This window comes from Zonotrichia leucophrys, unplaced genomic scaffold (genome assembly GCF_028769735.1).
Source record: "Zonotrichia leucophrys gambelii isolate GWCS_2022_RI unplaced genomic scaffold, RI_Zleu_2.0 Scaffold_96_169013, whole genome shotgun sequence".
In the NCBI taxonomy this organism is placed as follows: domain Eukaryota; kingdom Metazoa; phylum Chordata; class Aves; order Passeriformes; family Passerellidae; genus Zonotrichia; species Zonotrichia leucophrys.
Genome location: NW_026992301.1, coordinates 129265 through 156770, shown reverse-complemented (window position 1 = coordinate 156770; position 27506 = coordinate 129265). Strand labels below are relative to the sequence as shown.

Below are 27506 nucleotides of genomic sequence, written 5' to 3'. Positions count from 1 at the left end.
CACCCAGGAACCCCAGATAGAAACGCTCCAGGTCGGGGGTCTGGGGGACCCCAAAGTGAGAATGGGACCCCCAAAAACCCTGAAACTCCCCCAAAAAACACCCAGGGACCCCAAAACCCCCTGGGACCCCCAAAAACCCCCTGGGACCCCCAAAAACCCCTGAAACCCCCCAAAAACACCCCCAGGGACCCCAAAAACCCCCTGGGACCCCCAAAACACCCCCTAGGACCCCCAAAAACCCTGAAACCCCCCCAAAATCCACCCGGAGACCCCCAAAATCCCACCCAGGAACCCTGGACAGAAACGCTCCAAGTCGGGGGTCTGGGGGACCCCAAAGTGAGAATGGGACCCCCAAAAACCCCTGAAACCCCCCCAAAAAACACCCAGGGACCCCAAAAACCCCCTGGGACCCCAAAAACATCCCCTGGGACCCCCAAAACACCCCCAAAATCCACCGAAATCCTCCCAGAGACCCCCAAAATCCCACCCAGGAACCCCGGATAGAAACGCTCCAGGTCGGGGGTCTGGGGGACCCCAAAATGAAAATGAGACCCCCAAAAACCCCTGAAACCCCCCCAAAAAACACCCAGAGACCCCAAAAACCCCCTGGGACCCCCAAAACACCCCCAAAATCCACCCAGGGACCCCCAAAACCCCCTGGGACCCCAAAAACATCCCCAAAATCCACCCAAAACCACCCAAAGACCCCCAAAATCCCACCCAGGAACCCTGGACAGAAACGCTCCAAGTCGGGGGTCTGGGGGACCCCAAAGTGAGAATGGGACCCCCAAAAACCCTGAAACTCCCCCAAAAACACCCAGGGACCCCAAAAAACACCCAGGGACCCCAAAAACATCCCCTGGGACCCCCAAAACATCCCCAAAAACCCCCTGGGGCCCCAAAAACCCCCAGGGACCCCCAAAACATCCCCAAATCCCCCCAAAATTCCCCAAATCCCCCCGCACCTGCTCGGGCCAGCCAAAGACGGAGAAGGGGAAGAGGCCGGAGGAGAACCAGGTGTCCAGCACGTCCTCGTCTGCAGAGTGACCACCAGAGTGACCACAGTGACCATCAGAGTGACCACAGTGACCATCAGGGACCATCAGAGTGACCACAGTGATCACCAGTGACCAGAGGGACCAGGAGGGACCATCAGGGTCCAGGAGTGACCAGGAGTGACCAGAGTGACCACCAGGGGTCAGGAGAGACCAGGGGTGACCAGGAGTGACCACCAGGGCCAGCAGGGACCCCCAGGGACGGCAATGACCAGGAGTGACCAGGAGTGACCACCAGGGGTCAGGAGAGACCAGGAGTGACCAGGAGTGACCACCAGGCTCCCACTCATTCTCCCCTCCCAGTCCTTCCCAGTCCAATCCCAGTATAAACCAGTCCAATCCCAGTTTATCCCAGTTCAATCCCAATTCAATCCCAGTTTATCCCAGTTCAATCCCAGTATAAACCAGTCCAATCCCAGTCCAATCCCAGTCCAATCCCAGTTCAATCCCAGTTTATCCCAGTCCCTCCCAGTTTATCCCAGTCCCACCTTGTCTCAGCCTGACCAGCTCGGGGCTGACCCCGAACGCTGCGGCCGCTTTGGCCCGAGCCTCGTCCGGGGAGCGCCCGGACACCCAGAACCGCTCATCTTCATCCTAAAACACCAAAAACACCCAAAATCAACCCAAAAATAACCCTAAAGCTGACCCCAGAGCGCCCGGACACCCAGAACTTCTCATCTTCATCCTAAAACACCAAAAACACCAAAAATCAACCCAAAAATAACCCCAAAACTGACCCCAAATCACCCACAGCACCCGGACACCCAGAACCGCTCATCTTCATCCTAAAACACCAAAAACACCCAAAATCAACCCAAAAATAACCCTAAAACTGACCCCAGAGTGCCTGGACACCCAGAACTTCTCATCTTCATCCTAAAGCACCAAAAATACCCAAAATCAACCCAAAAATCACCCTAAAACTGACCCCAGAGTGCCTGGACACCCAGAACTTCTCATCTTCATCCTGGGAACCCAAAAACACCCAAAATCACCCCAAAAATAACCCCAAAACTGACCCCAGAGTGCCCGGACACCCAGAACCGCTCATCTTCATCCTGGGAACCCAAAAACACCAAAAATCAACCCAAAAATAACCCTAAAGCTGACCCCAGAGACCCGCTGACCCAGAACTGCTTGTCTTCATCCTAAAACACCAAAAATACCCAAAATCAACCCAAAAATCACCCTAAAACTGACCCCAGAGTGCCCGGACACCCAGAACTTCTCTTCTTCATCCTAAAACACCAAAAATACCCAAAATCACCCCAAAAATAACCCTAAAGCTGACCCCAGAGCGCCCGGACACCCAGAACTTCTCATCTTCATCCTGGGAACCCAAAAACACCCAAAATCAACCCAAAAATAACCCTAAAGCTGACCCCAGAGTGCCTGGACACCCAGAACTTCTCATCTTCATCCTAAAACACCAAAAATACCCAAAATCACCCCAAAAATCACCCCAGAAACACTGCCTGACCCAGAACCACTCATCCTCGTCCTGGGAACCCAAAAATACCCAAAATAAACCCAAAAATCACCCTAAAACTGATCCCAAATCACCCACAGCACCCGGACACCCAGAACCACTCGTCTTCATCCTGGAACCCAAAAACACCAAAAATCACCCCAAAAATCACCCTAAAACTGACCCCAAATCACCCACAGTGCCCAGACACCCAGAACTTCTCATCTTCATCCTGGGAACACCAAAAATACCCAAAATAAACCTAAAAATCACCCCAGAAACACTGCCTGACCCAGAACCGCTCATCCTCGTCCTGGGAACCCAAAAATATCCAAAATAAACCCAAAAATCACCCCAAAAATAACCCCAAATCAACCACAGCTCCCGGACACCCAGAACCGCTCATCTTCATCCTGGGAACACCAAAAAGCACAAAAATCAACCCAAAAATCACCCTAAAACTGATCCCAAATCACCCACAGCACCCAGACACCCAGAACCGCTCATCTTCATCCTGGGAACACCAAAAAGCACAAAAATCAACCCAAAAATAACCCTAAAACTGACCCCAGAGTGCCCGGACACCCAGAACTTCTCATCTTCATCCTGGGAACCCAAAAACACCAAAAATCACCCCAAAAATCACTCCAGAAACACTGCCTGACCCAGAACAGCTCATCCTCGTCCTGTGACCCCAAAACCACCAGAAATCACCCCAAAAATCACCCCAAAAATCACCCCAAATCACCCACAGCACCCGGACACCCAGAACCACTTGTCTTCATCCTGGGAACCCAAAAACACCAAAAATCACCCCAGAAACAGCCTGACCCAGAACCGCTCATCCTCGTCCTGGGAACCCAAAACCACCAGAAATCACCCCAAAATTCCACCCCAGCTCCCCCCAGCCCCCCCCAGGCTCACCTGCCCGGGCGGCACCTGGGGGTCGTCGATGGTGACGAAATAGGCGGGGATGCGATGGCCCCACCAGAGCTGCCGCGAGATGCACCAGTCCCTGCACAGGTGAGACAGGTGAGACACAGGTGGGCACACCTGGGTAGCCATGGGCACACCTGTGCAGGTATGGGCACACCTGGGCAGGTATGGCCCCACCAGAGCTGCCGCGAGATGCACCAGTCCCTGCACAGGTGAGACACAGGTGGGACACAGGTGGGACACAGGTGAGACAGGTGGGCACACCTGGGCAGGTATGGGCACACCTGGGCAGGTATGGGCACACCTGGGCACACCTGGGCAGGTATGGGCACACCTGGGCAGGTATGGCCCCACCAGAGCTGCCGCGAGATGCACCAGTCCCTGCACAGGTGAGACACAGGTGAGCACACCTGGGCAGGTATGGGCACACCTGGGCACACCTGGGCAGGTATGGGCACACCTGGGCAGGTATGGCCCCACCAGAGCTGCCGCGAGATGCACCAGTCCCTGCACAGGTGAGACAGGTGAGACACAGGTGGGCACACCTGGGCAGGTAAGGGCACACCTGGGCACACCCAGGCAGCCATGGGCACACCTGCGCAGGTATGGCCCCACCAGAGCTGCCGCGAGATGCACCAGTCCCTGCACAGGTGAGACACAGGTGGGCAGGTAAGGGCACACCTGGGCAGGTATGGGCACACCTGGGCACACCTGGGCAGGTAAGGGCACACCTGGGCAGGTATGGGCACACCTGGGCAGGTATGGCACACCTGGGCAGGTATGGCCCCACCAGAGCTGCCGCGAGATGCACCAGTCCCTGCACAGGTGAGACAGGTGAGACACAGGTGGGCACACCTGGGCAGGTATGGGCACACTGGGCAGGTATGGGCACACCTGGGCAGGTATGGGCACACTGGGCAGGGCCTCACCTGTGTCCATCCAGGTGAACCAGGTGCAGGTGTGGTTATAGGGCAGGTGTGGGTGTGGGTGTGGTTTTAGGGCAGGTTTTGGGGTGTGGGTGTGGTTATGGGTGTGGTTATGGGTGTGTTCAGGGGGGCGGGGCCTCACCTGATGTTGTCCATCCAGGTGAACCAGGTGCGGGCGTGGCCGGGCGGGTGTGGGTGTGGTTATAGGGCAGGTGTGGGTGTGGTTTTGGGGCAGGTTTTTGGGTGTTGTCTCACCTGATGTTGTCCATCCAGGTGAACCAGGTGCGGGTGTGGCTATGGGACAGGGTTATGGGGTGTGGTTATAGGTTTTCTCTCACCTGATGTTGTCCATCCAGGTGAACCAGGTGTGGGTGTGGTTATGGGTGTGTTCAGGGGGCGGGGCCTCACCTGATGTTGTCCATCCAGGTGAACCAGGTGCGGGCGTGGCCGGGCGGGTGCAGCCTCAGGTCCCCCCTGCGCACGGCGGCCGCCGCGGCCCCGGCCAGGCCCTGGCAGCGCACGAACCACTGGGGGACGGCCCGGGGCTCCAGGACATCCTTGGAACGGCTGGGGAGACAGGTAAAGGCACACCTGAGACACCTGTGACACCTGTGTGACACCTGAGTGTAACCCATTGCTATCCATTGTCCCCACTGAGGGACGGCCCGGGGCTCCAGGACATCCTTGGAACGGCTGGGGAGACAGGTAAAGGCACACCTGAGACACCTGTGTGACACCTGTGTGACACCTGTGACACCTGTGTGTAACCCATTGTTATCTATCATTATCTATGGTCCCCACTGGGGCACGGCCCGGGGCTCCAGGACGTCCTTGGAACGGCTGGGGACAGGTACAGGCACACCTGTGACACCTGAGTGACACCTGTGTGACACCTGTGTGTGACCCATTGCTATCCATTGTCCCCACTGGGGCACGGCCCGGGGCTCCAGGACATCCTTGGAACGGCTGGGGAGACAGGTAAAGGCACACCTGTGACACCTGTGACACCTGTGTGACACCTGTGTGACACCTGTGACACCTGTGTGTAACCCATTGCTATCCATTGTCAGTACTGGGGCACAGCCCGGGGCTCCAGGACATCCTTGGAACGGCTGGGGAGACAGGTAAAGGCACACCTGAGACACCTGTGTGACACCTGAGACACCTCTGACACCTGTGTGTAACCCATTGCTATCCATTGTTATCCATTGTCCCCACTGGGGCACGGCCCGGGGCTCCAGGACGTCCTTGGAACGGCTGTGGGACACACCTGTGTTACCTGAGTGTCACCTGTGCCCAGGTGTGTCACCTGTCCCCAGGTGTGTCACCTGTCCCTCACCTGCAGATGGGCACCACCATGGGGTTCTGTGTCCCCAGGTGTGTCCCCAGGTGTGTCCCCAGGTGTGTCACCTGTCCCCAGGTGTGTTACCTGTCCCCAGGTGTGTCCCACATTTGTTACCTGTCCCCAGGTGTGTCCCCAGGTGTCTCTCACCTGCAGATGGGCACCACCATGGGGTTCTGTGTGTTACCTGTCCCCAGGTGTGTCCCCAGGTGTGTCACCTGTCCCCAGGTGTCCCTCACCTGCAGATGGGCACCACCATGGGGTTCTCTGTCCCCAGGTGTGTCCCCAGGTGTGTCCCCACGTTTGTTACCTGTCCCCAGGTGTGTTACCTGTCCCCAGGTGTGTCCCCAGGTGTGTTACCTGTCCCCAGGTGTGTCACCTGTCCCCAGGTGTGTCCCCAGGTGTGTCCCCAGGTGTGTCTCACCTGCAGATGGGCACCACCATGGGGTTCTGTGTGTCCCCAGGTGTGTCCCCGCATTTGTCACCTGTGCCCAGGTGTGTCCCCAGGTGTGTCCCCAGGTGTGTCCCCAGGTGTGTCACCTGTCCCCAGGTGTGTCCCCAGGTGTGTCACCTGTCCCCAGGTGTGTTACCTGTCCCCAGGTGTGTCCCCACGTTTGTTACCTGTCCCCAGGTGTGTCCCCAGGTGTCCCTCACCTGCAGATGGGCACCACCATGGGGTTCTCGGTCACCCCCCGGAACAGCCCCCGCTCCTTGAGGGTCTCCAGCAGCGCCCGGCGGGCCTGGAACCGCGGCATGCCCTGAGTGACCAGAGAGTGACCGCTGAGTGACCACTGAGTGACCACTGAGTGACCACTGAGCGGGCCTGGAACCGCGGCATGCCCTGAGTGACCACTGAGTGACCACTGAGTGACCACTGAGTGACCACTGAGTGACCACTGAGCGGGCCTGGAACCGCGGCATGCCCTGAGTGACCAGAGAGTGACCGCTGAGTGACCACTGAGTGACCACTGAGTGACCACTGAGCGGGCCTGGAACCGCGGCATGCCCTGGGAATGGACACAGAGTGACCGCTGAGTGACCACTGAGTGACCACTGAGTGACCACTGAGTGACCACAGTGACCACTGAGTGACCACTGAGTGACCACTGAGTGACCACTGAGTGACCACAGAGTGACCACTGAGTGACCACTGAGTGACCACAGTGAGCACTGAGTGACCATCAGTGACCACTGAATGACCACAGCCCCACTGAGCGGGCCTGGAACCGCGGCATGCCCTGGGAATGGACACAGAGTGACCGCTGAGTGACCACAGAGTGACCACTGAGTGACCACAATAGCCCAAAGTACCCCAAAATGCCCCAAAATGCCCCAAATTCACCCCAAACTGACCAGGAAGGGGGCGGGGACGTTGACCATGGCGCCGTCCTCCCCGATGACCGAGGCCACGCCCAGCCCGTGACCCAAAACCGCCCAAAATTACCCCAAAACGACAAAAACACCACAAAATGACCCAAAATGCCCCAAATTCACCCCAAACTGACCAGGAAGGGGGCGGGGACGTTGACCATGGCGCCGTCCTCCCCGATGACCGAGGCCACGCCCAGCCCGTGCCGCTGCCCCACCTCGAAGTCGGTGGCGTCGTGGGCGGGGGTGATCTTGACCGCGCCTGGGGGCGGGGCCAGCGTTGGGACACGCCCACATGGAGGGACACGCCCAGGTGTGGTTGTGGCCGTGGTGGCCACGCCCATGGGTATGTAAACAGGTTAAGCCACTCCCCTTTAGGCCACGCCCACATGAGCATCACCCCAAAGCAACCACACCCAATCAGGCCACACCCCTCTGAGCCACACCCCAAAGACCACACCCTAAAAACGGCCACACCCAGTTAGGCCACACCCCCAAATGACTGCTCCCAAACAGGCCACACCCAAAACAGCCACACCCAACCAGACCACACCCCTCTAAGCCACACCCCAAAGAAACCACACACCTCTAAGCCACACCCAGTTAGGCCACACCCCCAAATGACTGCCCCAACAGGCCACACCCAACCAACCACACCCCTAAGCCACACCCAAGAAACCGCACACCTCTAGCCACGCCCTCTAAGCCACACCCCAAACCACACCCCAATCCAGCCCCACCAAGAGACCACACCCCTAAATAACCACACCCCTCTAAGTCCCGCCCTAAACCAACCACGCCACAATCAGGCCACACCCCTCCAAACCACACCCCATCCAAGCCCCGCCCCTCAAGGCCCCGCCCCCCGAGGCCCCGCCCCTCACCGGTGCCGAACTGGGGGTCCACGAAGGCGTCGTGCAGGATGGGCAGGACCCGCCCCGTGATTGGGTGGCGCACGCTCCGCCCACGCAGGTGCTGCGGGGACACAGGGGGGCGGGGCCGTCAGGGACACGCCCAGGGCGGGGCACCGCCCTTGGCCACGCCCACTGTGGGGCACGCCCACACCCGGGCAGCGGCTGGCCCTCACCTGGGCACACCTGGGGGGGGGGGGGGTCAGGGGTGCTGGCCACGCCCACAGGTGCGCCCAGGTGTGCCCAGGTGCCCCCAGGTGTATCCCAGGTGTATCCCAGCTGTGCCTGGGTGTATCTCAGGTGTGCCCAGGTGTGCCCAGGTGCGCCCAGGTGTATCTCAGGTGTACCAGCCCCATTCCCAGGTGTGCCCAGGTATGCCCAGGTGTATCCCAGGTGTCCCCAGGTGTGCCCAGGTGCATCCCAGGTGTATCTCAGGTGTATCCCAGGTGTATCCCAGGTGTATCCCAGGTGTGCCCAGGTGTATCCCAGGTGCCCCCAGGTGCCCCAGGTGTGCCCAGCTGTGCCCAGGTGTATCCCAGGTGCCCCCAGGTGTACCCCAGGTGTGCCCAGCTGTGCCCAGGTGTATCCCAGGTGTGTCCCAGGTGTACCAGCCCCATTTCCAAGTGCGCCCAGGTGTGCCCAGGTGCCCCCAGGTGTATCCCAGGTGTATCCCAGCTATGCCCAGGTGTGCCCAGGTGTATCTCAGGTGTATCCCAGGTGTATTCCAGGTGTGCCCAGGTGTGCCCAGGTGTATCCCAGGTGTATCCCAGGTGTATCCCAGGTGTGCCCAGGTGTGCCCAGGTGTATCCCAGGTGTCCCCAGGTGTGCCCAGGTGTGCCCAGGTGCCCCCCAGGTGTATCTCAGGTGTATCCCAGGTACCCCCAGGTACCCTCAGGTGTACCCAGCTGTACCCAGGTGTATCTCAGGTGTATCCCAGGTGTATCCCAGGTGTATCTCAGGTGTATCCCAGGTGTATCTCAGGTGCCCCAGGTGCCCCCAGGTGTATCCCAGGTGTGCCCAGGTGCCCCCAGGTGTCCCCAGGTGCCCCAGGTGCGCCCTCACCCGGTACCGGGGGTCCTCGGGGTGCACGGCCACGGCCTCGTCCCCCAGCATCGTCTCCAGGCGCGTGGTGGCCACCACGACCTCGGGGGGCTCCCCCGCCCCTGGGCAGGGGGCACCGGGCGGGGTCACCACAGGACCCCCAAATACCCAGGGACCCCTCCCCAAAATCCACAGGGACCCCAAACAACACAGGGACCCCTCCCCAAAATCCACAGAGACCCCAAACCCACGGGGACCCCCAGGGACCCCCAAACAACACAGGGACCCCTCCCCAAAATCCCCAGGAACTCCCCAAACCCACCTGGGCAGGGGGCACCGGGCAGGGTCACCACGGGACCCCAAACCCACAGGGACCCCTCCCCAAAACCCCCAGGGACCCCAAACCCACGGGGACCCCCAGGGACCCCCAAACCCACGGGGACCCCTCCCCAAAATCCACAGGGACCCCCAAACCCAGGGACCCCTCCCCAAAATCCCCAGGGACCCCAAACACCACAGGGACCCCCAAACAACACAGGGACCCCTCCCCAAAATCCACAGGGACCCCAAACAACACAGAGACCCCTCCCCAAAATCCACAGGGACCCCAAACCCACGGGGACCCACGGGGACCCCAAACCCACGGGGACCCCTCCCCAAAACCCCCAGAGACCCCCAAACAACACAGGGACCCCTCCCCAAAATCCCCAGGGACCCCAAACAACACAGGGACCCACAGAGACCCGCAACTACCCAGGGACCCCTCCCCAAAATCCCCAGGAACTCCCCAAACAACACAGGGACCCCCAGAGACCCCTCAGGGACCCCCAGAGACCCCCAAAACAACACAGGGACCCCACAGGGAACCCCCAAAACCCACAGAGCCCCCAGCCCCAATTACCAGCCCCCTCCAGGCCCACCCCAGACCCATCCAGACCCCCCCAAAGCCCCCAGCCCCAATTACCAGCCCACTCCAGGCCCATCCAGACCCCCAAAGCCCATTGAAGCCCCCAGCCCCAATTACCAGCCCACTCCAGGCCCCCCCCAGACCTGTCCAGAGCCCCCAATTCCCACTGAAGCCCCCAGACTCAATTACCAGCCCCCTCCAGGGGATCCCCCAGACTCACCCAGACCCCCCAATTCCCATTGAAGCCCCCAGCCCCAATTACCAGCCCCCTCCAGGGGGTAGGCGAAGGCCACCAGGACACCCCCAGACCCCCCAATTCCCATTGAAGCCCCCAGCCCCAATTACCAGCCCCCTCCAGGGGATCCCCCAGACCCATCCAGACCCCCCAAAGCCCATTGAAGCCCCCAGCCCCAATTACCAGCCCCCTCCAGGGGGTAGGCGAAGGCCACCAGGACCCCGAACTCCACGGGCTCCTCATAGCCCGGGACCCTGAGCAGGGTGCGGCCCCCCAGCTCCTTCTTCTCCACCTGGGGACCCCAAAAACACCCAAAGTTACCCCAAAAACATCCCCAAATCCTGTGGCACCCCCAGCTCCTTCTTCTCCACCTGAGAGACCCCAAAAACACCCAAAGTTACCCCAAAAATACCCCAAAAACATCCCCAAATCCTGTGGCACCCCCAGCTCCTTCTTCTCCACCTGAGAGACCCCAAAAACACCCAAAGTTACCCCAAAAATACCCCAAAAAACCTAAAATCCCCCAGCTCCTTCTTCTCCACCTGGGGACCCCAAAAACACCCAAAATTACCCCAAAAACACCCAAAGTTACCCCAAAAATACCCCAAAATCCCCAAAACCCCCCCCAGCTCCTGCTTCTTCACCTGGGGGGGGTTTGGGGGTCTCAGAGCAGATTTTTGGGGTGATTTTGGGGTGTTTTGGGTACCTCAATGTCAGAAATGGCCGAGCGCAGGGCGCAGCTCCAGTGCACGATCCCGGCGAATTTTGGGGTGATTTGGGGGGATTTTTGGCCATATTTTGGGGAGCTCCTGGGGGGATTTTTGGGGTGATTTTGGGTGGTTTTGGGTACCTCAATGTCGGAGATGGCCGAGCGCAGGGTGCAGCTCCAGTGCACGATCCCGGCGAATTTTGGGATGATTTTGTGGGATTTTTGGGGCGTATTTCGGGCAATGTTTCAGGGTGTTTCTGGGGTTATTTTTGGGGTGATTTTGGGGTGATTTGGGTACCTCAATGTCAGAAATGGCCGAGCGCAGGGCGCAGCTCCAGTGCGAATTTTGGGGTGATTTTGGGGGATTTTTGGGGCGTATTTCGGGCAATGTTTTACAGGATATTTTGGGGATCTCAGAGCAGATTTTTGGGGTGATTTTGGGGTGTTTTGGGTACCTCAATGTCAGAAATGGCCGAGCACAGGCGCAGCTCCAGTGCGAATTTTGGGGTGATTTTGGGGGATTTTTGGGGCGTATTTCGGGCAATGTTTTACAGGATATTTTGGGGATCTCAGAGCAGATTTTTGGGGTGATTTTGGGGTGTTTTGGGTACCTCAATGTCGGAGATGGCCGAGCGCAGGCGCAGCTCCAGTGCGAATTTTGGGGTGATTTTGGGGGATTTTTGGGGCGTATTTCGGGCAATGTTTCGGGGTGTTTCTGGGGTATTTTTGGGGTGATTTTGGGTGGTTTTGGGTACCTCAATGTCAGAGATGGCCGAGCGCAGGGCGCAGCTCCAGTGCACGATGCGGCGGCTCCGGTAGATCAGGCCCTGCTCGTGCAGCATCACAAAGGCCTCGGTGACGGCGCGGCTCATTTTCTGGGGAGAATTCGGGGGTTTTTGGGGGTTTTTGGGGTGTTTTTGGGTTAGGGGGTTTTTGGGGTGTTTTTTGGGGGTTTTTGGGGTGTTTTGGGGGGTCGGGGGGTTTTTGGGGACCCCCACTCACCGGGTCCATGGTGAAGCAGGCACACCCCAGTCCATGGAGGGGATTTTTGGGGTGTTTTGGGGTTTTTTTGGGTCAGGGGGTTTTTGGGGTGTTTTTGGGGTGTTTTTGGGGTGTTTTGGGTGGTTTTTGGGGTGTTTTTGGGGTGTTTTGGGGGTCGGGGGGTTTTTGGGGACCCCCACTCACCGGGTCCATGGTGAAGCAGGCGCGCCCCCAGTCCATGGAGGGGATTTTTGGGGTGTTTTTGGGGGTTTTTGGGGGGTTTTTGGGGGGTTTTGGGGTCAGGGGGTTTTTGGGGTGTTTTTGGGGGGTTTGTGGGGTTTTTGGGTGGTTTTTGGGGTGTTTTGGGGGTTTTGGGGGTTTGGGGACCCCCACTCACCGGGTCCATGGTGAAGCAGGCGCGCCCCCAGTCCATGGAGGGGATTTTTGGGGTGTTTTTTGGGGGGGTTTTGGGGTTGTTTTTGGGGGTTTTGGGGTCAGGGGGTTTTTGGGGTGTTTTTGGGGGTGTTTTGGGGGTTTTTGGGGTTTTGGGGACCCCCACTCACCGGGCCCATGGTGAAGCAGCGCGCCCCCAGTCCATGGAGGGGTTTTTTGGGGCGGTTTTTGGGGGTTTTTTGGGGTTGTTTTTGGGGGTTTTTGGGGGGGTTTTTGGGGGTTTTTGGGGTTTTTTGGGGTGTTTCAGGGGTTTTTTGGGGTTTTTGGGGACCCCCACTCACCGGGTCCATGGTGAAGCAGGCGCGCCCCCAGTCCATGGAGGGGATTTTTGGGGGGTTTTGGGGGTTTTTGGGGGTTTGTGGGGGTTTTTGGGGTCGGGGGTTTTTGGGGTTTTTGGGGTGTTTTGGGTAGTTTTTGGGGTTTTTTTGGGTTTTTGGGGACCCCCACTCACCGGGTCCATGGTGAAGCAGGCGCGCCCCAGTCCATGGAGGGATTTTTGGGGTGTTTTGGGGGTTTTTGGGGTGTTTTTGGGGGATTTTGGGGTGTTTTTGGGGTGTTTTTGGGTGTTTTTGGGGGTCAGGGGGTTTTGGGGACCCCCACTCACCGGGTCCATGGTGAAGCAGGCGCGCCCCCAGTCCATGGAGGGGGTTTTTGGGGTCAGGGGTTTTGGGGTGGTTTTTGGGGTGTTTTTGGGGTGTTTTTGGGGTGTTTTTGGGGTGTTTTTGTGGGATTTTGGGGTGTTTTTGGGGGGTTTTTGGGGGTTTTGGGGTCGGGGGTTTTTGGGGTGTTTTGGGGGGTTTTTGGGGTCAGGGGGTTTTTGGGGGGTTTGTGGGGGTTTTTGGGGGTTTGGGGACCCCCACTCACCGGGTCCATGGTGAAGCAGACGCGCCCCCAGTCCATGGAGGGGATTTTTGGGGTGTTTTTGGGGGTTTTTGAGGTCGGGGGTTTTTGGGGTGTTTTTGGGGGTTTTTGGGGTTTTTGGGGTGTTTTTGGGTGTTTTTTGGGGGTTTTTGGGGGTGTTTTGGGTGGTTTTTGGGGGTTTTTGGGGGTTTGGGGACCCCCACTCACCGGGTCCATGGTGAAGCAGGCGCGCCCCCAGTCCATGGAGGCCCCGAGGCGCCGCAGCTGCTGGTAAATGCGGTCACCCTTCCTGGGGGGGCACAGGGGTCACTCCGGGGGTCAGGGGTCACTCCAGGGGTCAGGGGTCACTCCGGGGGTCAGGGGTCACTCTGGGGTCTGTGGGTCACTCTGGGGTCACTCAGGGGTCACTCTGGGGTCATTTAGGGGCGCCATGGGTCACTCCAGGGTCCCTTTTAGGTCATTCTACAGTGCCAGGGGTCACTCAGGGGTCACTCAGGGGTCACTCAGTGGTCACACCCACCCCATTGGTCGCTCAGTGGTCACCCTGTGGTCACTCAGGGGTCACTGTTGGGCATCCCCGTGCAGTCTCCCATTGGTCACTCACTCGTCCTTCCAGCGCCACACCTCCCCCAGGAAGGCCTCAGAGGTCAGTCAGGGATCACACCCCCCATTGGTCAGTGGTCACTCAGGGGGTCAGTGGTCACTCAGGGGGTCAGTGGTCACTCAGTGGTCACTCAGGGTCACTCAGTGGTCACTCACTCGTCCTTCCAGCGCCACACCTCTCCCAGGAAGGCCTCGCGGCCCAGCTGGTGCCGGCTCAGCCCCCGCGAGCGCTGCAGGCGCCGCTCCACGACCACCTGGGTGGCGATGCCGGCGTGGTCACAGCCGGGGACCCAGAGCGTGGTCAGGCCGCGCATGCGGTGCCTGCAACGGGGACACAATGGGTCATTGGGGTCACAGCGTGGTCACAGCGGGGACCCAGAGCGTGGTGAGACCGCGCATGCGGTGCCTGGGGGGACATTGGGACAATGCATGGTCATTGGGGTCACAGCGTGGTCACAGCCGGGGACCCAGAGCGCGGTCAGGCCACGCATGCGGTGCCTGGGGGACATTGAGGGTCATTGGGGTCATTGGGGTCACAGCATGGTCACAGCCGGGACCCAGAGCGTGTCAGGCCACGCTGCGGTGCCTGGGACAGTGGGACACCAATGGGGACAGTGGGGACATTGAGGGTCATTGGGGTCACAGCGTGGTCACAGCCGGGGACCCAGAGCGTGGTGAGACCCCGCATGCGGTGCCTGCAATGGGGACAGTGCATGGTCATTGTGGGGTCACTGCATGGTCATTGGGGACACAGCGTGGTCACAGCCGGGGACCCAGAGCGTGGTCAGACCCCGCATGCGGTGCCTGGGGACACAATGGGGACACTGCATGGTCATTGGGGTCATTGGGGACATTGGGGTCACAGCGTGGTCACAGCCGGGGACCCAGAGCGTGGTGAGACCGCGCATGCGGTGCCTGGGGACAATGGGACATTGAGGGTCATTGGGGACATTGTGGGGTCATTGGGGACATTGGGGTCACAGCGTGGTCACAGCCCGGGACCCAGAGCGTGGTCAGACCGCGCATGCGGTGCCTGCAATGGGGACACAATGGGGACACAATGGGGACAGTGCATGGTCATTGGGGTCATTGGGGTCACAGCGTGGTCACAGCCGGGGACCCAGAGCGTGGTCAGGCCGCGCATGCGGTGCCTGGGGACACAATGGGGACAGTGCATGGTCATTGTGGGGTCACTGCATGGTCATTGGGGTCACAGCGTGGTCACAGCCCGGGACCCAGAGCGTGGTCAGGCCACGCATGCGGTGCCTGGGGACAATGGGGACACAATGGGGACATTGGGGACATTGGGGTCATTGGGGTCATTGGGGACATTGGGGTCATTGGGGTCACAGCGTGGTCACAGCCGGGGACCCAGAGAGCGGTGAGACCCCGCATGCGGTGCCTGGGGGGACATTGGGGACATCAGAGAGACACTGGGGACATTGGGGACATTGGGGACAATGGGGACATTGGGGTCACAGCGTGGTCACAGCCGGGGACCCAGAGAGCGGTCAGCCACGCATGCGGTGCCTGCAATGGGGACAGTGGGGACATTGGGTCATTGGGGACATTGGGGACATTGGGGACATTGGGGACATTGGGGGGACAGTGGGGACATTGGGGGGTATTGGGGACATTGGGGACATTGGGGTCACTCAGTTCAATGGGGACATTGTGGGGTCACTGGGGTCACCCCACAGATCCCAGGTGGCCACTGGTGACCACTCCATGGGTCACTGTGGTCACTCTGTGGTCACTCTGTGGTCACTGTGGTCACTGCCCTGCCTCTGCTGGTCACTGTGGTCACTCAGTGGTCAGTATGGTCAGTGGTCACTCAGTGGTCACTCAGTGGTCAGTGGTCACTCACCAGCGGGTCAGCGTGTCCTGGATGGCCACGGTCAGGGCGTGGCCCAGGTGCAGGGTCAGTCAGTGGTCACTCAGTGGTCACTCAGTGGTCACTCAGTGGTCACTCATGGTCACTCACCAGCGGGTCAGCGTGTCCTGGATGGCCACGGTCAGGGCGTGGCCCAGGTGCAGGGTCAGTCAGTGGTCAGTCAGTGGTCAGTGGTCACTCAGTGGTCACTCAGTGGTCACTCACCAGCGGGTCAGCGTGTCCTGGATGGCCACGGTCAGGGCGTGGCCCAGGTGCAGGGTCAGTCAGTGGTCAGTGTGGTCAGTGGTCAGTCAGTGGTCACTCAGTGGTCACTCACCAGCGGGTCAGCGTGTCCTGGATGGCCACGGTCAGGGCGTGGCCCAGGTGCAGGGTCACTCAGTGGTCAGTGTGGTCAGTGGTCAGTCAGTGGTCAGTCAGTGGTCACTCACCAGCGGGTCAGCGTGTCCTGGATGGCCACGGTCAGGGCGTGGCCCAGGTGCAGGGTCAGTCAGTGGTCACTCAGTGGTCACTCAGTGGTCACTCACCAGCGGGTCAGCGTGTCCTGGATGGCCACGGTCAGGGCGTGGCCCAGGTGCAGGGTCAGTCAGTGGTCACTCAGTGGTCACTCATGGTCACTCACCAGCGGGTCAGCGTGTCCTGGATGGCCACGGTCAGGGCGTGGCCCAGGTGCAGGGTCAGTCAGTGGTCAGTGTGGTCAGTGGTCAGTGGTCACTCAGTGGTCACTCATGGTCACTCACCAGCGGGTCAGCGTGTCCTGGATGGCCACGGTCAGGGCGTGGCCCAGGTGCAGGGTCCCGGTCACGTTGGGGGGGGGGAGGCACATCACGAACACCCCCCGCGGGTTGGGGGGCTCCAGGGAGCGCTGGGGGGGGGCAGGGGGGCGTCAGGGACCCCCAAAACTGCCCCAAAATACCCAAAACTGCCCCAAAACTGCCCCAAAAACTGCCCCAAACTGCCCCAAAATACCCCAAAATACCCCAGCGACCCCCAAGAACTGCCCCAAAATGCCCCAAAACCCAAACTGCCCCAAAATGCCCCAAATACCCCAGGACCCCAAAAAAACTGCCCCAAAACTGCCCCAAAATACCCCAGGGACCCCAAAACTGCCCCAAACTGCCCCAAAACTGCCCCAAAATACCCCCAAACTGCCCCAAAAATGCCCCAAAGACCCCAAAGACCCCCAACACCCACCCAGAACCCCCCCCAGGACACCCCCAGACCCATCTGAAGCCCCCAGACCCAATTAAAGCCCCCCACTCCCCCCCCATTCGGGTTTGAAGAACCCCTCCTGCTCCCACCAGCCGTACCAGGACCTCCCACACCCACCCAAACCCCCCTAGACCCCCAACATTGAAGCCCCAGACCCATTTAAGCCCCCAGACCCAATTAAAGCCCCCACTACCCCCCATTCAGTTGAAGAACCCCTCGTGCTCCACCAGCCGTACCAGAACTGCACCCAGGACACCCCAGGACACCCCAGACCATCTGAAGCCCCCAGACCCATAAAGCCCCCCACTCACCCCGAATTCAGGCCTGAAGAACCCCTCGTGCTCCCACCAGCCGTACCAGAACTGCACCCAGGACACCCCCAGACCATTAACCCCCAAACCCCCCAGGACACCCCAGACCCATTTGAAGCCCCCAGACCCAATTAAAGCCCCCCACTCACCCCGAATTCGGGCCTGAAGAACCCCTCGTGCTCCCACCAGCCGTACCACGCCGCCTCCACGTAGCCGGGGCTGTAGCTCTCGGGGAGGGGTCCCCCAATGTCTGGGGAGGGGTCCCAGGAGGGGTCAGAGACCCCCCCAGACACCCCCTGAGCCCCCAGACCCCCCCAAACCCCCCCAGGACCCCCCAAAACCCACCCGAGACCCCCAGACCTCCCCCAAACCCTCACAAGACCCCCCAGAGCCCCTCCCCACACCCAGTGAGACCCCTCCCCAAATTCCCCTGGATCTCCCCCCACCCCCAGAGCCCCCAAACCCTTCCCTGACCCCCAGAACCTCCCCAAACCCCCCTGAGACCCCTCCCCAAACCCCCCTGAGACCCCTCCCCAAACCCCTGAGACCCCTCCCCAAATCCTCCTGAGACCCCCCAGACCCCTCAAAATCCCCCAAAATCCATCTGAGACCCCTCCCCAAACACCCCCAGCCCCTCGAGCCCCCTCCTCACCTTTCTTGCAGCCGGGGGCCGTGGGGGTCTCGCAGTGCCCAGAGCCCCTGAGACCCCCCAACCCCCAAAAAACCCCCCAAAAAACCCCAAAAACCCCCAAAAAAACCCAAAAAAAACCCCAAAAAAACCCAAAAAAACCAAAACCCCCAAAAAAAACCCTAAAAAAACCCAAAAACCCCGGAACCCCCCAAACCCTCAGAGCCCCTCCTCACCCTTCTTGCAGCCGGGGGCGTGGGGGTCTCGCAGTGCCCAGAGCCCCTGAGCCCCCCCAGACCCCCAAAAACCCCCAAAAAACCAAAAAACCCAAAAACCCCAGACCCCCCCAAACACCCAGCCCCCCAGGGACCTCCTCACCTTTCTTGCACCGGGCCGTGGGGGTCTCGCAGTGCCAGAGCCTCTGAGCGCCCAACCCCAAAAACCCCAAAAAAAACCCAAAAAAAACCCCAAAAAAACCCAAAAACCCCTGGAGACCCCCCAAACACCCCCAGCCCCCTCAGAGCCCCCTCCTCACCTTTCTTGCAGCCGGGGGCCGTGGGGGTCTCACAGTGCCCAGAGCCCCTGAGCCCCCCCAGACCCCCCAAAAACCCCAAAAAAACCCAAAAAAAACCCAAAAAAACCCAAAAAAAACCCCAAAAAAAACCCAAAAACCCCTGGAGACCCCCCCACACACCCCCAGCCCCCCCAGGGACCCCTCCTCACCCTTCTTGCAGCCGGGGGCCGTGGGGGTCTCGTAGCGCAGCCCCTGCAGCTCCCGCCGGGCCCGCCCGGGCTTGGCCTTGGCCTGGGCCTGGGCCTGGGGGGGGCAGGGGGGGTCAGAGACCCCCGGGACCCCTCCCCAAATCCCCAGAGACCCCCGGGACCCCCCCCCAAATCCCCAGAGACCCCGAGACCCCCCCCAAATCCCAAGACCCCCGGGACCCCCCTCAAATCCCCAAATACCCCGGGACCCCCCCCAAATCCCCGGGACCCCTCCCCAAATCCCCAGAGACCCCCGGGGACCCCCCCCAAAAACCAGAGACCCCCATGGACCTCCCCAAAAACCAGAGACCCCCGGGACCCCTCCCCAAATCCCCGGCCCCCTCCCCAAATCCCCAGAGACCCCCAGGGACCCCCCCAGAGACCCCCAGGGACCCCAGAAACCCCCCAAAAACCCAGAGACCCCTCCCCAAACCCCCCAAGACCCCCAAAATCCCCCCAGAGACCCCCCCCAATTCCTCCCAGGACCCCCAAATCCCCCCCAGAGACCCCTCCCCAAACCCTCAAAGACCCCCAAAATCCCCCCAGGGACCCCCAGAAATCCCCCCAAACCCCAGAGACCCCTCAGAGACCCCCCCAAAAACCCACAAAACCCCCCCCCAGAGACCCCTCCCCACCTGCAGCTGCCGGTTCTTCTCCTGCTTTTGCTGGAATTTCTCCATTTTCTCCCTTTTCTTGGCCTCCTTCTTCAGCTGCGCCGCGCTCTTGGCCGGGGCGGGGGGCTCGGGACCCCCGGGGACCCCCCCCGGGACCCCCCCCTGGGGCGGCTCTGCTGGGACAGCAGGGGAAAGGGGGTCACAAGGTGGGACCCCCAAAATCTGCTTTTTTACCCCCAAAAATCTGCATTTTTTACCCCCAAAATCTGCATTTTTTACCCCCAAAAAATCTGCATTTTTCCTCCCCAAAATCTGCATTTTTTACCCCCAAAATCTGCATTTTCCTCCCCAAAAATCTGCATTTTTACCCCCAAAAATCTGCATTTTTCCCCCAAAATCTGCATTTTCCCCCCAAAATCTGCTTACCCCAAATCCGTTTTCCCTCCCAAAATCTCATCTCCCCCCTCCCCAAAAATTCTCCCTCTCCCAAATCCCCCAAAATCTCCATCCCACCCTCTTCCCAATTCCTCCCCACCCCAATCTCACCCCCCCTAAATCCCCATCGCCCCTCCCCAAAATCTCCATCTCCCCCTCCCCAAAATCTCCATCTCCCCCTCCCCAAATCCCCCAAAAATCCCCATATTCCCCCCAAACCCCCGTTTCCCCTCCCCAAATCCCATCCTCCTCCCCTCCCTTTGGGTCTCCCAAATTCTCCATCTCCCTCCCTATCCGCCCCCCCAAAATCCCACTCCCCCACTCGCCAAACTGCATGCAGCCCGGTCCAGAAATCGTCAACCTAGCCAGACCCCCGGAAAATGCGCCCCGCAAACTCCCAGCACCTGACAAAATATAGTGCCCCCTCCCAAAACCCTCGCCGTCAATCTGTCCTCCCAAACCCCACAACAGATGACCCGGGATTCCCCACCAAACCGCGTTGACCCCCCCGAAGGTGCCCACCGAAACGGGTCCACCTGGGGTCATCATGGGGGGGTCTCACAGGGTCGGGGTCTGGGGGTTCCTGGGGGACACGCGCACGCAGAGCAGATGCCCCCCGGCGCGGATGGCAGCGGAGCAGACAGGAACCAGCGCGAGACCCCCGGGAACGGGGCCCGGGAACGGGGGTCCAGCACCTGCGAAATATGGGGAGGGGTCTCACAGGGTCACACGGGTCATGGGGGGTCACACAGACACGGACAGACACACGGACACGGGCGGGAGACCCCCGGGAACGGGGATCCAGAACCTGGGAAATATGGGGAGGGGTCTCACAAGGGTAACAGGTAGGTCGGGGTCATCCAGGGGACACTACAGGAAGATGGGGGCGGGTAACCCAGGCAGGGGGGGACAGAACCTCAGGAATATGGGGAGGGGTCTCACAGGCCATGGGGGGGATATTGGGGGGGCTCAGGAATATGGGGAGGGGTCTCACAGACCATGGGGGGGACATTGGGGGGCTCAGGAATTTGGGGAGGGGTCTCACAGAACGTGGGGGGGTCATTGGGGACATTGGGGGGTCTGGGGTCACTCCCGAGGCGTCTCTCAGGAATTGGGGAGGGTCTCACAACGTGTGTCAGGGGGGGCTTAGGAGTAATGGGGAGGGGGCTCCCGAATCGGTGGGTTGGGGCTCAGGGGAATTTGGGTGGGTCTGGGGCTCTCCGGGGGTCCCAGGAATTTGGGGAGGGGTCTCACCTGCGTGAAGGGCCCCAGCAGGGCGCACAGCACGGTGACATCAGCCAGGGTGACACTGGGGGGATTTGGGGGCACTCCCGGGGGTCCCGGTGGGATTTGGGGGCTCAGGGGGATTATGGGTTGGGTTCTAGGGGTCTCCAGCGGATATTTGGGGAGGGGTCTCACCTGGTGAAGGGCCCCAGCAGGGAGCATTGGCCAGGGTGACACTGGGGGGATTTGGGGATGTTCCCGGGGGTCCCGGTGGGATTTGGGGGCTCAGGGGGATTTGGGGATGTTCCCGGGGGTCTCTCAGGAATTTGGGGAGGGGTCTCACCTGTGTGAAGGGCCCCAGCAGGGGCATTGGCCAGGGGGATATTGGGGGGATTTGGGGGCACTCCCGGGGGTCCCGGCAGGATTTGGGGGCTCAGGGGGATTTGGTGGGTTGTTCCCGGGGGTCTCAGGAATTTGGGGAGGGGTCTCACCTGTGTGAAGGGCCCCAGCAGGGCGCACAGCACGGTGACGTCGGCCAGGGTGACCCCGTCCCCCACCAGGAAGGAGCGGCCGCTGCTCAGGTGGGACTCGAGAGCCCCCAGACCCCGAGAGAGCTCCTGGAGCGCCCTGGGGCGGGCCTGGGGGGGCAGGGGGCGTCAGAGACCCCTCCCCAAATTACCCTGAACCACCAGAGCCCCCAAACCCCCCTTGTGCCCCAAATCCCCCATTGTCACACAGAGCCCCCAGACCCCAATAGAACTCCCTGGAGCGCCCTGGGGCGGGCCTGGGGGGGCAGGGGGCGTCAGAGACCCCTCCCCAAATTACCTTGAACGCCTCAAAGCCCCCCAAAACCCCCCTGTGCCCCCCAAATCCCCCCATTGTCACACAGAGCCCCCAGACCCCAATAGAGCTCCCTGGAGAGCCCTGGGGCGGGCCTGGGGGCAGGGGGCGTCAGAGACCCCTCCCCAAATTACCCTGTGCCCTCAGAGCCCCCCGAATCCCCCAGGCTAATGGCACCAACTGTCCCCAGCCCCCAAATTCCCTGTCGTCCCCAAATCCCCCAAACCCACCCAAAACCACCCCAAGACCCCTCCCCAAATTACCCTGGACCTCCCAAATCCCCCCAAACCCACCCAAAACCGCCCCAAGACCCCTCCCCAAATTACCCTGTAACCCCCCAAATCCACCCAAAACCGCCCCAAGACCCCTCCCCAGACCCTCCCTGACCTCAGGGAGGTCCCTAAACTCCCCTGTAACCCCCCAAAGCCACCCCAAACACCCTCAAACTGCCCCAACCCCCCACCAAACACCCCCCAATGATACCTCAATGATACCCCAGAGACCCCTCCTCACCTGTTTGTGCCCCCCCACCAAGATGGCCGCCGCCGTGCCCAGCTCCCCCTCAGCGAACGCCACCCACTGCCCCACCAGGGACCCCCAAACCCACCCCAAACTGCCCCAAACACCCCCAAACACCCCCCAAATACCCCCAAATCCCCGTGTAACCCCCCCCAAACCTCACTGCAACCCCCTCAAACACCCCCCAGAGACCCCTCCTCACCTGTTTGTGCCCCCCCACCAAGATGGCCGCCGCGGTCCCCAGCTCCCCCTCAGCGAACGCCACCCCAAACTGCCCCAAAACCCCCCAAACCCACCCCAAACTGCCCCAAACACCCCCAAACCCACCCCAAACTGCCCCAAAACCTCACTGTAACCCCCCCAGAGACCCCTCCTCACCTGTTTGTGCCCCCCCACCAAGATGGCCGCGGCCGTGCCCAGCTCCCCCTCAGCGAACGCCACCCACTGCCGCACCAGCGCGGCCTCGCGGGGGTCGCGGCCCCGCATCTCGGGGGGGCTCAGCAGCAGCGCGGCCGCGCCCGGGCCCAGCAGCGCCCCCTCGGGGGTACGGAGCGCCGGTAACGGATGGGGCGGGGCCCCGGTACCGGAACCGAGAGGGGTCCCGGTACCGGTACCGAGGGTGTTTCCGGTTCCGGTGCCCAGGGGGTTTCCGGTTCCGGTCTCGGTACCGGTGCCGGGGGGGGTCACGCGCTGCAGCAGCACCGGGGGCGGGTCCCCACGGAAACGGGCGGCGATCAGAACGCGCAGGGCGGCGGCGTCCCCGGGCGGGGGCGGCAGCAGCAGCACCGGCGGCGACGGCATCGCTGCGAAATTAATTTAAAAAAATAAAATTAAAAAGTTACAAAATTACATAATTAAAAATTTTTAAAATTAACGGGGGAAACTGGGGGGAAAACGGGGGAGAAAATGGAAGGGAAATGGGGGATAACGGGGGGGGCGGCAGCAGCAGCACGGGCGGGGACGGCATCGCTGGGGGGAGGGAATATTAAAATATTTAAATTAAAAAAATTACAAAACTAAAAAATTTTAAATTTTTTTAAAAATAAAATTTTAAAAAGTTACAAATTAAAGGGGGGTTAACGGGGGGCGGCGGGTGGAGGAGGACGCGGGGACACGGCATGGCTGAGGGGGGAAAAAATTAAAAAAATTAACGGGGGAAAAATTCAAAAATCAACGAGGGAAAATTACAACATTGACGCGGGGGAAAATGGGGGAAAATTAAAAAAAAAAACGGGGAGAAAAACGGCGGAAATAATGTGGGGGGCTGACATGGCAAGAGAGGGGAAAGTGAGGGGGTCCCGGGGGTCCCTGAAGGGCCGCAGCTGGTGGGGGGGGGCTGGAGGGAGCGCTGGGGGCCCGTACAGGGAGCTGCGAGTACGGCGATTTTAGGGGGATTTTTTTGGGGTTTTTTCGGGATTTTTTGGGGGGTAATTTGGGGGTCCCGGGCGTCACGTGGCCCCCCAGCCCCTCCCCCCCCCTTCCCGGTACCTGCGGCAGCGACGGCGGCGGCGGGAGGAGACACGTGGGGCGGAGTGTGCTGCGCATGCGCGGCGCCCCGCGCTGCTATTGGCTGGTGCGCGGCGGACTTCCGGCGCCGCTGAGATGACGCAAAGGGAGCGCCGCGCCCGCCGCGCTTGGCGCCCCCCAGCGGAGCGGAGGAGCGAAAACTCCGAGAGGCCAACGGGGGGGAGCGGCGTGGAGAGACCCGAAAATCCCTGAAATCACCCCAAAAATAACAGAAAAACCCCGAAATCAGCCCTAAAACACCCGAAAGCACCTCAAAAACACCCCAAAAACCAACGAAAAAACCCCAAAATCACTCTAAAAGTCCCCAGCCACTCCAAAAACTCCCAATGCACCCAAAATCACCCCAAAATTACCCTAAAACCTCCAAATCACCACAAAATCACCCTAAATCACCCCAAAAACACCCAAAACCACCCAGAAGCCACCCAAAATTAGGCAAAAATCACGAAATTACCCTAAAACCCCCCAAATCACCCCAAAACCACCCCAAGTCACCCTCGAAACACCTCAAAACCACCCAAAACCCCTGAAACCACCCAAACCACCCATAACCACCCCAAAACTCCCGAAACCACCCCAAAATGACCCAAAATCCCCGTAAATTGCCCCAAAATCCCCATTAATGACGCGCACAGAGGGGGCGGGGCCCGGCGTTTATTGGGGGTCGCGAAAGGGGCCGGGGAGACCCCCGGGGTTGGGGAGGGGTCCCTGCACATTTTCGGGTGAATCTCCCCCAATTTTGGGGTAAATCCTCCCTGTTTTAGGAGTGAATCCCCCCCAGATATTTTGGGGTCAATCCCCCCATTTTTGGGGTGGTTCCCTTCCATTTTTGGAGTGAATCTCCCCCATTATTTTGGGGTGAATCCCCCCGTTTTTGGGGGAAATCACCCCGGATTTTAGGCAGGAATCCCTGCAGATTTTGGGGAGGGGATTCCCCCAGATTTTGGGGTGAATCCACCCAGATTTTGGGGTAAATCCCCCCCAGATTTTGGGGTGAATTTCCCCGTTATTTTGGGCAGGGATCTCTGCAGATTTTGGGGTGAATCCCCCCAGATTTTGGGGTGAATCCCCCCAGATATTGGGGTGAATCCCCCCAGATTTTGGGGGAAATCACCCCAGATTTTGGGGCGAATCCCCCCAGATTTTGGGAAGGAATCTCTGCAGATTTTAGAGAGAATTCCCCCGTTATTTTGGGGTGAATCCCCCCAGATTTTGGGGGAAATCACCCCAGATTTTGGGGCGGGGGTCTCTGCAGATCTTTTGGGGCGAATCCCCGCGATTTCGGGTCACTGCTTCTGCTGCAGCGCCTCCTTGCGCGCCGCGTCCTGCAGCAGCTGCGTGTCCACCTCGTCCGCGGGCAGCTGCACGTAGCGAACCACCGAGCCGCGGATGAAGCAGTTCTTGACCGAGAGCTGGGGGGAAATGGCAGTGAGACCCCTCCCCAAATTACCGAGACCCCCAAAAACCACTGAAAAACCCCAAAATCCCCACCAAAAACCCCCCAAAAACCACTGAGATACAGAGAGAGAAACCCCAAACCACGCAGCAAACAACAGAGCCGCGGATGAAGCAGTTCTTCACCGAGAGCTGGGGGGAGACCCCTCCCCAAATTAATGAGACCCCCAAAAACCGCTGAAAAACCCCAAAATCCCCACCAAAAACCACTGAAATACACCAAAAAACAGAGATAACCCAGAACCACGGATGAAGCAGTTCTTGACCAAAAGCTGGGGGGGAAATGGCCGTGAGACCCCTCCCCAAATTACTGACAGCCCCCCCAAAAACCCCCCCAAAATTACAGAGTTACCCAAAATCCCCCCAAAATTACAGAGAGATATCCCAAAAATCACAGAGAGAAACCCCAAAACCAGGGAGCCACGGATGAAGCAGTTCCTATCTGAGACCCCTCCCCAAATTAATGAGATACCTCTGAGACCCCTCCCCAAATCACTGAGATATCTGAGACCCCTCCCCAAATCACTGAGATACACCAAAACCAGAGAGATCCCCCCCAAAATCACTGAGACCCCTCCCCAAAACAACCCCACAAAAACTGAGACACCCGAGACCACCGAGATCACCCCCAAAACCCCCCCAGGACCACCCAAACCTCCCCAAATCCCCCCCAGGACCCTCCCCAGCCCCCCAGGACCCTCCCCAGAGACCCCAGACCCAAAAGAGCCCCCCACCATGTGCGGGTACTTCTCGGGGTCCGTCACGCTGATGTCGGTCAGTTTGATGTTCAGGTACTGGGGGGGGGCAGGGGGGGGGGTCAGGGGGGGCTCTGAGACCCCCGGGTCCACCCCCCAAAAACACTGAGACCCCAAGAGAGCCCCCCAAACCCCCCCAAAACCCCCAAGAGACCCCCAAAACCCCCAAAAACCCCCCAAGAGACCCCCAAAACCCCCCCAGGACCCCCCAAAAACCACAGAGACCCCTCCCAAAATCCCTGAGACCCCCCCCCAGGATTCCCCAGAGACCCCCCCAGGGACCCCCAAACCCCCAGGGACCCCCAAACCCCCCCAGGACCCCCGACTCACCTGATCCACCGAGTGCAGCGTGCCGCAGATGCTGGGGGGAGATAGGGGGGAAATTGGGGGGTGGTCTCAGTGGATTTGGGGGGGATTTGGGGGGTCCTGGGGGGTCCCATGATAATTTGGGGGGTCCCAAGGGGGTCCCGGGGAGGTTTGGGGGTCCCGGGCAGTTTTTTGGGGGGGTTTTAGGGAGTTTTTTTGGGGTTTTTTGGGGTTTTTGGGGTATTTCCGGGGCCAGTTTCTGGGCAGTTTTTGGGTGGGTTTTGGGGTGTCTTTTGGGGATGTTTTTGGAGTGGTTTTGGGGTGTTTTTTTGGGGTGTTTTGGGAGTGTTTCCAGGGGGTTTCTGGGGTATTTTTTGGGTGCTTTCTGGGGGTGTTTTGGGGCTGTTTTGGGATATTTTTTGGGGCGTTTTCGGGGTGTTTTTGGGGTGTCCCGACCCCCCCGGTCCGTACCTGAGGTCGTTCTTGAGCTCCACCACCACGTCCTTGCCCACCAGGGACTTGAAGAAGGAGTAGAACAGCTGGGGGGGCACGGGGGGGTTACGGGGGGTTATGGGGAGATTTTGGGGGTCACAGGGGGGGTTTGGGGGGTCGGGGGGGCTCGTGGGGTCTCAGGGGGGGTTCAGAGGGTCCTGGGGGGGGTCGGGGGTCCCGCGGGGTCCCAAAATCCCCCCCAAATCCCCCCCATCCCCCCCCCCGGGCCCCGCTCACCATCGCGGCCCCGAGCGCGCCACGCAGGCCCCGCCCCTTTCCGCCGCCGGCCACGCCCCGCCCGCTGCCCAATCACCGCTCGTGATACGCGATGGACCCGCCCCCTTCCGCCACAGGCCGCGCCCGCCGCTGCCGCCGCCGGCCACGCCCCCTGCCCCACATAGAGCCCCGCCCACTCAGCGGAAACCACGCCCACATCCCCTCAGCCGGGCCCCGCCCACCCGCGGGGGTGGCGGGAAATGAATCAGCCGCCCCCGCGCCGGGTCAAAGGTCACGGGTTAGGGACAGCAGGGACCCCCCCCCCGTGACACTTTGGTGACCTCTGTGACCCCCCAGTGACCCCACAGTGACCCCAGGGACCCCCTGAGACCTCCGGGGACCCCCGGGCCCTCCCAGCCACTGTCCCAATGTCCCCAATGTCCCCTCATGTCCCCCTGTCCCCATGTCCCCGTGTCCCCTCCCAGGCCACCCCCTTTGTCCCCCTGTCCCCCCATGTCCCCAG

At 60.4% G+C, this 27506-nt stretch overlaps 3 protein-coding genes across 3 annotated transcripts in view; all 3 read right to left on the bottom strand.

Annotated features, from left to right (window-relative positions):
* VARS1 (valyl-tRNA synthetase 1) overlaps positions 1 to 19385 on the bottom strand; it is a gene marked incomplete at its 3' end in the record, with an annotated part of 31617 nt that extends 12232 nt beyond the window's left edge. The window contains exons 1-16 of the mRNA XM_064737644.1: positions 19236 to 19385; positions 18562 to 18655; positions 17360 to 17460; positions 16428 to 16552; positions 13953 to 14117; positions 13401 to 13482; positions 11654 to 11773; positions 10373 to 10481; positions 9069 to 9169; positions 7980 to 8070; positions 7233 to 7357; positions 6382 to 6485; positions 4794 to 4952; positions 3448 to 3538; positions 1544 to 1649; positions 966 to 1036 (exon numbers count right to left, since the gene is read on the bottom strand). Coding sequence (XP_064593714.1) covers positions 966 to 1036; positions 1544 to 1649; positions 3448 to 3538; positions 4794 to 4952; positions 6382 to 6485; positions 7233 to 7357; positions 7980 to 8070; positions 9069 to 9169; positions 10373 to 10481; positions 11654 to 11773; positions 13401 to 13482; positions 13953 to 14117; positions 16428 to 16552; positions 17360 to 17460; positions 18562 to 18655; positions 19236 to 19280 — 1689 coding nt within the window. The remainder of the gene's footprint in view (positions 1 to 965; positions 1037 to 1543; positions 1650 to 3447; positions 3539 to 4793; positions 4953 to 6381; positions 6486 to 7232; positions 7358 to 7979; positions 8071 to 9068; positions 9170 to 10372; positions 10482 to 11653; positions 11774 to 13400; positions 13483 to 13952; positions 14118 to 16427; positions 16553 to 17359; positions 17461 to 18561; positions 18656 to 19235) is intronic.
* Positions 19386 to 20194: 809 nt separating this feature from the next.
* LOC135460725 (elongation factor 1-gamma-like) lies at positions 20195 to 23908 on the bottom strand. The gene is made up of 4 exons (XM_064737643.1): positions 23721 to 23908; positions 22611 to 23035; positions 21365 to 21511; positions 20195 to 20344 (listed from the first exon to the last, which is right to left on the bottom strand). Exons 2-4 carry the CDS (start codon positions 23031 to 23033, stop codon positions 20195 to 20197), a joined length of 720 nt encoding a protein of 239 aa, XP_064593713.1. The 5' UTR covers positions 23034 to 23035; positions 23721 to 23908.
* A 490-nt stretch (positions 23909 to 24398) lies between these two features.
* Positions 24399 to 27104, bottom strand: LSM2 (LSM2 homolog, U6 small nuclear RNA and mRNA degradation associated). Its single transcript, XM_064737645.1, has 5 exons — positions 27005 to 27104; positions 26747 to 26814; positions 26300 to 26330; positions 25949 to 26008; positions 24399 to 25171 (listed from the first exon to the last, which is right to left on the bottom strand). Exons 1-5 carry the CDS (start codon positions 27005 to 27007, stop codon positions 25046 to 25048), a joined length of 288 nt encoding a protein of 95 aa, XP_064593715.1. The 5' UTR covers positions 27008 to 27104; the 3' UTR covers positions 24399 to 25045.
* Positions 27105 to 27506: the final 402 nt, after the last annotated feature.

Excerpts from the sequence above, each read along its gene's own strand:
- LOC135460725 (XM_064737643.1), bottom strand. The coding sequence starts at position 23,033 with ATGCCGTCGCCGCCGGTGCTGCTGCTGCCGCCCCCGCCCGGGGACGCC. Across the intron at positions 21,512-22,610 it reads TGGTGGGGGGGCACAAACAG|GCCCGCCCCAGGGCGCTCCA; the intron begins GTGAGGAGGGGT and ends CTGCCCCCCCAG. Across the intron at positions 20,345-21,364 it reads TGCTGGGGCCCTTCACACAG|GTGCTGGACCCCCGTTCCCG; the intron begins GTGAGACCCCTC and ends CATATTTCGCAG.
- LSM2 (XM_064737645.1), bottom strand. Across the intron at positions 26,331-26,746 it reads GAGCTCAAGAACGACCTCAG|CATCTGCGGCACGCTGCACT; the intron begins GTACGGACCGGG and ends ATCTCCCCCCAG. Across the intron at positions 26,009-26,299 it reads CGCTGCACTCGGTGGATCAG|TACCTGAACATCAAACTGAC; the intron begins GTGAGTCGGGGG and ends GCCCCCCCCCAG.